Consider the following 9058-nt stretch of genomic DNA (forward strand, 5'->3'; position numbering starts at 1 on the left):
AATCTGATTTAATGATATTTTTAGAGCATCACACGGCAATCTGAACCACAAAAACAGCACAAAACCATGATGTAACAAAAATAGATTCTATTTCCCAGGAGTGTATAATATGAGATTAATCTCAGGCAAAATAATCCAGCACCAGTCAAAAAAAATGAAGACATCCTAAATGACATGTGAAATGTATTTGTCTGCAGTGCCTCATTCATTGTTGCATATACGCATTTCAGTCCTTTGTTTAATTTTGTCACCTGGATTCTTTTTTTTTTTTCTTTTTATCTGTTGATACTTTCTTTTGTGTTGCTTACACTGATTTAGACCTTGACCCAATGTTCACTCAATGTGCATACTCATTCCTGGAAATAATAAGAATAATCATCTTCGTCATCAAAAGCTTCTTATGCAGCCTCTGAAATGTAATTTGCCTTTTAATTCCCAGAATCCCCACAAATTAAGGACAATACTTAAATAAAAGTTATTTTCTGTCTTTTCTGTTTTAACCACAAGCCTTCAAACAGCAGGTAATCCTCCTGCAGTCCAGTCACACCATTTCACAGTCTCAACTGTGCACTTAGCTCACAGCGCCCCTTGTGGCCAATTCTAAAAGTGTATGCATGCTACCCTCCTATTCCAGCAATGCTTTCCAAACACAATCTATTGCAGTTTCCCCCTAATAGATGTACATTTCACTAAGCAACCCCATAATATCAGAATATACTCAGAGGCATAACAGAGATCATATTAAAGTTTGGACTCAGCACAGATTTGCATAACTGACAGCTGAGACAATAACAGCACAGTAAGAAAAGAAAGAAAATCACAAATTAAAAGAGACATCAGGCTCCTTGAACATTGTTCATTGTACTAGTTTAATTGCAGTGCAAGTAAACTATTTCTCCCATTTCTGGTGATGCCATGATAGCCCCTCAAGGACCCCTGGAGCTTCCAGGAACAGAACCCTGCACAGGAGCCAAGTCACTGCAGTAAAATGTTGGGCTGAAAAGACACTTTTCCAGCCAATTTGAGTCTTTTTTAAGTATCTGAATGATATTTCTGTTCTATTACAGAGCGGTATGATCGAAAATATGACAGAGGAAGGAGGAATGATGGGGTAGAGATAGGGAGAGTTTGGAGGGGGTGGACATATCAGATTCATACCCCCCCCCCCAACGTCCCTTTTTTAGTTCATAACTGCCATGGGTATTAATAATTAATGAGGACAATTCTCTGGCGTCTGGATGAGTCATACTTTCTGCTACTTGGTTTCCCAAAAGCCCCATAGGTTGAATTAACACAGAAACAGGGAATCTGAATTTTTAACCCTAAAATGGGACAGGCATGAATGTTTGATAGGTGTCTAAAAACAGATGGAGCGATGATACCTGCTAGACAATAGGGTAACAGCTTGAAAAGTGAGAATGAATTTGGGCTGTTTGAAGATGGAAATAACAGAAAGGTGGGTGAAAAAAGAACATGCAAAGGTACATGAATGACATACATGAACACAGGCAAAATTTGAATTTCTGACATTTTCAGCGCAACCAAGGATATCTGAACCATAGCAACAGCACAAAACTGTGTTTCAATGATGTTTTTAAGCTTCAAATGTTTAGTTTGGCACAATATCTGTTTACATTAGGATTTTAGCTAAAAGAGGTGAAGTAAAACCAGTGTTACCACCTAAGATGTGGCTCTGAAAGCACAAAAGGTTTCATGGCCTTAAGTGTATAACAAGCAGCAGTTTCCACAGCCAGTTTCCTCAAACTAAACAAGCAAACATATATTATGCTTGAAGGCTAGCTAGTGTTTATACATGAACAAAAACAAGTACAACATTCTGTTACTTGGGCTGGAGTTTGTCCAACCCTGAGCTGTCAGACAATCCAACTTGTTCTGTGAAAAACTCAAAGTCGGGGTATAAAGAAGTTGGCAGTTTCAGCGGTAGAATCGTTTTTTGTTTTGTTTTTTAAGTAAAGCAGTCTTGAAAAGAAGAGGATGTAACTAAAAGAAATAGGGAAACACAGTGCAAATAGGTGCTGATTTTAATACCTTGATTTCAACATGATTATACAAGAGAAAATTAACCAATATACAGGAGATTTATGACCGATAGAAAATTGTATTTATTATACTTTCCAAGATACATTCTATTCATTTGTAATGTCAATAAACACTCATAATTTTAACGTAACAATACTTTTTAAATAAGGACCGGATAGAGTTAGGTTGATAAAAGAATTTCGAAATAGAACCTGTCTTGACAATATAACCTCAAACTAAATAAATTAAACAAAATTATTTGAAGCCATCATGACTGAGCATTTTTACTAATATTGCACATGGTGTTTTATGATATGATTCTGCCCAGATCTAACAATTTAGAGCTTCAATTTGCAGCCGTCCTCGCCCTACAAACATCTACGTTCCCCTCCCAACAATTCTGGAACCATATCAAGTTTAATGCACATTTATTTTGGTTGCATAATGTTAATAAGAAACCTTTTACAAGATACTGTGGGAGATATAAGAATAAGAAAACTGCTTGAAACTTCACAGACTCTATCAGGCCTCAGCTTGTCGTGCGACACAATAAAAAGGAAACATCACAGATCACATTTCACAACCCTCGTCCAGCAGGTCGAGTTCTTCAGTAAACTGAGAGAAACAAAAACCCTTGAATTGACTCAACAGTCACTTCTGGTGGCCTGAATTAACTCTGATGCATCATTCTAACAAGTCCTTTCCACTCTTTGTGAATTATTCTTTTTTAAATAATACCAATAACTCTTTAAATAATCCTGCATAGAAAAATAAATTAACTATGTTGTTAAATTTTTCTTTTACTACGAATTGAGAGCTGACAAGGGGAGGTGGATCACCGATTGAATTATATTAGCAGTTTGTTTGACAATTCTGGCTTGTAGTCTCTTGATGATGATGCTCCGTCGTACAGTATGTGTGTTTGTGTGTGCATGTGTAGATGTTTGTCCTTCCTTGTAATTTACAAACCAGTCCCACAGATACAAATAATGTAAGACTTACAAAATAAATTCCAGGTTACGCTTACATGGCAAGCAGCTTTGTAATTTTTTATCCTTGGGTTTTTCATTTTTCAGAAACAACGTCCTCTGACAGTGTATGTGCCGTTAGATTTCACCCAAAACATACAGTTAACTGTAATTAGCAATTTTTGAAGAGAAACACAACTCCATTCAGAAGACACTATATTTAACATGGCTCTTTACACAAAGAGAACAAGTCACAAAATCATTCCCCAAAAGAGTTTTGCAGTGCCTCCAATTCCTTACGTAAGGAAAACAGGAGCCGTTTAGCCTCTCGGCAAAGAGCAGGTATACTGCTACTGGTGTAATCCAGACAAGATGGCAGAGAGTCTGCAGCCGACTCCAGAGAGCATCCCCAAGAACAAACAGATATCAAATAAAAAAAAGCAAAGTAGTATCCATTGAGTCCCCAGTTCTGTTAATCTCATCCCAGAAGTAGTGATTTTGGATACTTTCCAGAGCAAAAGAACAACAACCAACATGCCCTCCTTTTTCTTTTTTTCTCTTTTTTTTATAACGAGGGTTGAAGTCAGCGAGGTATATTCTCAAGCACTGTTTTCAAGACCCTTTGATTTGGTTGGAGAAACAAAAGGAGAAGAAAAAGAACAACAAGAACAACAAAAATAAGAAGATAAGTACCCATTTCAATAGCAGCAAAAATACTATGACTGTCTGGTTGCTTTTTAGGGTGTCCTGTGGTATGTATGTGGGATTCATACATGTAGTGGCATGGATAATCCAAAAAGTCTCTTACTGCTGTGAAACAGATCCATGCTGATTCTAGTAATAGCTTTTGTAGTGTGGAGCCATTTTGTCCATCTCTGCATTGGTCATTAAGGATTTCCAGAAGGCACTTTTTTGCTGTGTGTAGGAGTGTGTGTGTGTGTGTGTGTGTGTGTGTGCATGTGTGGCTGCAGAGTGGGTGATGAAGACAGAAAGCGAGAGATCTGGGGGCTTGAATGGTGTGTGTGTGTGTGTGGCCAGAAAGAACCAAAGAAAGGCAGATGTGTTTGGCCGTCTGTCTGCCTATATGTGTGTCTGACTTCCTTGTGTATGTGTGTGTAATCAATGCACTAAATCAAACACAACAATCCCTACATTTTACTCAGTGCAGTCTGCTCCTCGAGCACCTGCAGGTAATCAGGCGTTCCTTGGAGCTTGGCTTTCAGCTCGTAATACTCACTTTTTCTCTGCTCCACCACGATCTTACTGTGGTTCCCGCCTATCAGTGACGACTTCTTCATCTTTTTATCCAGCGTTTTCTCCGGGTAGCGGATTTCGTATCCGCCCATCCCTATACTGTTGAAATCTCTTTTGCTGTCCAGGAAATTCTGGATGAACATGCTGGGCTCTCGGTGGGGGAGGAACTCCTCAAGTTCATCGATGGTGCTGAGGCGTTTGTTGCGCTCCAGGGTGGAAAGCGAGTCTTTATCCTTGTCGGCGCTGTTCCGGAGGATGATCTTCTGCCTCTGCGAGTCTGCAAACTTGAACCCAGCATCCATGTCTGAGGAGCGTCCGATCCCACAGGTGTGGCTCTTTCCAATATGCTCAATGGTCTGGGGGATGAACGTCTCACCTCCCAAGTCGTCTCCCGGGATGGAGCCTTTTTTGCCAGATTTGTGGCTGTGTCGGCGGAGCTGCAATGACATGGAACCACACTCCTGATTTCCAAGCCCCTCCTGCCTGCCCACTGGTTTTTTATTCCGCCTCAGGACAAAGACTAGAAGGCAGAAGGCCACAAACACAGTAAGGATAAGAACTACGAGAATGCTGAGGATCATAATGGAGAGAGGCACAGGCCCTCCTGGTGGTGCTTTGCCAACTCCGGCAGGCGACACTGAGGTCAAAACAGGGGTGGTGCTAATGAGGATAAACGGTGGTCTTGCAACAAGTTTAGGACACAGGATCTCATTTTTCAAGAGGCGCAGCTCTATGTTGGAGAACTGTACAGGGGAAGCACATTTCACCTCTTTGGCAGCCACTCCATCACTTAGCTTCTCTAGCCAGAGTTTGAGGGCGACAAGATCGCAGGAACACTCCCACGGGTTCCCTTCCAGGTCTATCTGGGTCAATGATCGCAGCTGGTCCAAGACACCACTCACTGGCAGGGTCATGAAGTGGTTGTTTTTCAGATTCAGTCTGGCTAAAGAGACACCCGCAAACACGTAGGCGGGGAGACTCCGCAGTACGTTGTTGTTGAGATACAGGAGTTGTAGGTTCGGCATGGAGTCAAATGTGCCTGCTAAGATTTCTTTTATGGCATTGTATTCCAAATATAGGTACTGTAGGTTTGATAGGCCCAAAAACATCTCTGGGTGTAACTGTTCAAGCTGGTTTCCATTCAAGTACAGTCTCCTCAGGTTAGTGAGGTTAGCAAACACGCCTTTCTGGACTGTGACAATTTGATTGCTGCCAAGATGAAGCAAATCTAAACCCTCAAACCCTTGGAAATCAGCTGGGCTTATGTCACGGATGTAATTTCCACTCAGGTGAAGTTTCTTGGCATTTGGGGGTTTGGGAATGAGATCAGCTAAGTTTTTAATATTCCTCTCTTGACAGCTGACACTAATGCCAAAGTCAGAGGGGTGGGCTTTACAGCTGCAGGGCTGTGGACACAACAATGGAGGAGTCCGTGTCTGAAATGAAACAATCTGGCTATTTCTTCCAAAAGGGGGTAAACCAGCCACAATACCATTACCATAAATCTTAGATGAGTCAGTGGTTTTTGGCGCTTTTGTGGCTATGGGAACCACAGTGGTTGGGGACATTTTGGAGGGAGACTGCCCATTATCAGGCGGTACAGGTGGCATCCTAACGTCAAAGTCACTTCCTGTTCCCATGGGACAAAGCTCCTGTTTGTTGGTTTCTTTCAGGAGTCTCCCATACAAGTCGCTTGGTGTTTCACATATGGCCTCACCGATAAAAATGTTATAGGGCATGTTTTCAAGCCATGCTTTGAGAGGTGCTAAATCACAGGTACAATTCCAGGGATTATCATCCAGCTGAAGCTCTACAATGCGCCCAATATGCTCTAGAACCCCCAAATAAGGAAGCTTCTGGATCCTGTTTCCCCTTATATCCAGATGTGTGAGCGAGGCAAAGCGAAATATGTTGTCAGGAAGTGCCTGTATGAGATTATCATTCAGGATGAGCACTTTAAGCTTGTGCAGTTTGTTAAATGCTCCCTTTTCAATGTATTTTATCAAGTTGTAGTCAGCCTGAAGATATTCCAAGTTCTCTATCCCTTGGAAAGTGTCTGCTCGCAGCACCTTTAATTCATTATTGTTCAGGTGCAGCTGTTTTAACGCGCTCATCCCCAGGAACGCTCCACCTTCGATGTTCTGCAGTTTATTGTTCCCTAGCTGCAATGACACAGCGTGGGTGAAGTTGAGGAATGAGTTTGGGTAGAGTATGATTAAGAAGTTGTTCTGAAAGTTCAGGTGGTATAAGGACGAGGCCGGTGGAATGAGCTGCGTGGGTCGATAGACAGTGATCTTCTCGCAGTTGACGTATAGCACGTTTTCCACCGACATGCAGGAGCAGGCGCTGCAGGTCTCGGCCATCAAGTCCGAGGCGGACGGGTCTGCCATCTGGGGTCCGTCCGACATGGAGGGGGAGGAGAGGGAGGAGGAGAGGGAGCCGGAGATGGAGGAAGAAAAGGCTGCCAGCAGGAGTACGAGCAGCATCTCGCCGGTTAGAAATCCTCCCCCAGAAAACCATTTAGTAACCTTTGAAAAAAAAAGACAGGTGCATGCACAAACATTCACACACACAGGCGTACGTATGTGCAAACAAACCCAGAGACGCACAGACACACACGCAGAAAGCAAACCATCAAAAGGCATATTTGATTGATTCTACTGAAATTGCAGTATTTCATAGTTTCTTTTTTTTATATTAATCCTAAAAACCACATCAGGGATGTTATTATTACCTTTTTTACTATAAATATAACATTGTGTTAATTGCCGTGCCGATGCACATTTCTAATCAGTGCACTTTTTATTAGAATTATTGCAGTGAGTTGCTTTGGCTTTGACACAATGATTCACCCTAATCACTGGACAACACAAATGCTTGATGCACATTATTCAATACTGCAGGAAAAGTACCATATGCTCTGGAAATTACTCAAACCCATTAACTGCTGCACAACTATGCATCCTATTGTGACATCCAAAGCATGAAGCATCGTCTTAGAAAATGTTCAAGACAGCATCACGACTATATTCTTCCCCTCTCAGCAGATTCAACATAATCAAAGTCAAACGGCTGCAGTTCTCTTTTTCATGGGGGTCTTATTTGAAGCCAGCAGCACCACCACCACTAAGTAGCACATTCAGGTTATTTAGCAAAGCAACTGTGAGAGCAAGGCAAGGAGGAAGAATTGGGACTGTGCCCATTGCTGACATATTGAGAAGGTTTGAGCGGCACTCATTTATCACACAGAGAAACATTTTTATTTATTTTTTCCAGATTTGACACCAAATATAAAAAGAAAGAAAATTTCCCTCAAACCCATACATTTTAGAAACCGGGTCATTTTATAGGAACACAGATGGAATCTACATAAACTGGACTTACCCAAAGCTGAAGTGGTAATGAATGCGGCTCCCTCTGGAGACACGGGGCAGCATTGGTGAGACATGGATGAAGACGTGCGCAAACAGTCCTCCCAGTTGAAGTAGAACACAGACAGTTATAGGGGCGCAACAAGGTTTCTCCAGCCCCTATATCCCCATGCAGGCTACTGTATATCAACCCGAGCCAGGCAAACTGGAGGGGGGTGCGGTGGAGATGGAGAGAAAGGAGAGGGGTTGGGGGGGTGGCTCCGATTTCACCCGATGCGTCTCTTGCTGACGGGCTCCTCTTGCTTGGAAAAATCACCCCTCTGGTCGTTCGGTCCCCAAGGTGGTTGTACTACCTCCATGGGAGAGCATTCATTTAGTTGCAGGATAGATGGAAAAAGACTGGGAGAAAGGAGAGAGGAGGGAGAGAGAGAAATAGATAAAGACAGAGGGAGAAAAAAGGGAGAGGCAGACAGGCTTTCAGAGATCTTGACGGCGCGTCCGGCGACTCCAAGGCGTGAAAAAAGGCGCAAGGTGGTCGGCGATGCGGTGGAATAAGTCCGTCATTATTAAGAGTTTTTTTTAGGAGGAAACTGGAGGAGGAAGATGGGCAGAGTAGAGAAGAAAAAGGGGGAGAGAGGATGGCCAACACTGTGCGTCTGGCTTCAGCTCGGCTCAGCAACCCCCAACGATCCAACGAATAAAAACTGGTTTGTTTCTAGCGAAGTTGCGCACCGGGATAATGCTTCAGAGGGCAAAAGCAGCCAAAACGCTCCCATCAGGTTAAGTGGATCAGTATACTATTTTCCATCGAGGCAGCATAAATCCAGTCCTTTGCTCCGACCCCGTGCAAAACAGTTATTTTCTCTTCAGCGATCAGTTTGTTTGCACTCAGCTGCAGGAGAGACGCTTATTTCAGTCTCCATCCAACGGGAAGGGGTTTTTTATAAAGGGACGGAGGTAACAATAATGGCTATGGCTGTATCGAAGCTCCTCTCCCGGACAAAAAAAAAAGCGGAAAAGCACAGAGAGAAACAAGAGAAACAAGTCAGGAGAACAGAAACCGGTGCGTAAAAATGAATAATGCAGTTATTCAGCCTTTAGTCCGCTGCGGTGCCAGTCAGGAGCTGGAAACTCCGCGCTCTCTCCCGCTGCCATCGGTCCACACGAAATGTAATCAAAATAAACTTGGAGAGGAAATGTGGGGATTTTTTTTAAAAGCCAAGGATATCCAGTCGGAGGAAATGGAGGGAGTTAAAAGAGAGGAAAGCGAGCTTGTGTTTCTCCCTCCTGTAAGACAGAACAGTATCCGTGTCAGGCGCATAAGTATGCTGGCTCTTTCTGCAGCCGCATTCACTGAGCTTCCCACACGAATAAAAGAGGAGAATGCAGAGATGTAGAGAGAGAGAGGAGGAGGGAGGGAGGGAG

General features: G+C 42.9%; 1 protein-coding gene across 1 annotated transcript; it reads right to left on the reverse strand.

The window, feature by feature from the left end:
• Window positions 1-1948: 1948 nt before the first annotated feature.
• Window positions 1949-6768, reverse strand: slitrk4 (SLIT and NTRK-like family, member 4). The gene has a single exon (XM_035668705.1). It carries the CDS (start codon window positions 6746-6748, stop codon window positions 4157-4159), a length of 2592 nt encoding a protein of 863 aa, XP_035524598.1. The 5' UTR covers window positions 6749-6768; the 3' UTR covers window positions 1949-4156.
• Window positions 6769-9058: the final 2290 nt, after the last annotated feature.

Source organism: Morone saxatilis, unplaced genomic scaffold (genome assembly GCF_004916995.1).
Source record: "Morone saxatilis isolate NCDOM2014 unplaced genomic scaffold, NCSU_SB_2.0 Contig22, whole genome shotgun sequence".
NCBI lineage: Eukaryota > Metazoa > Chordata > Actinopteri > Moronidae > Morone > Morone saxatilis.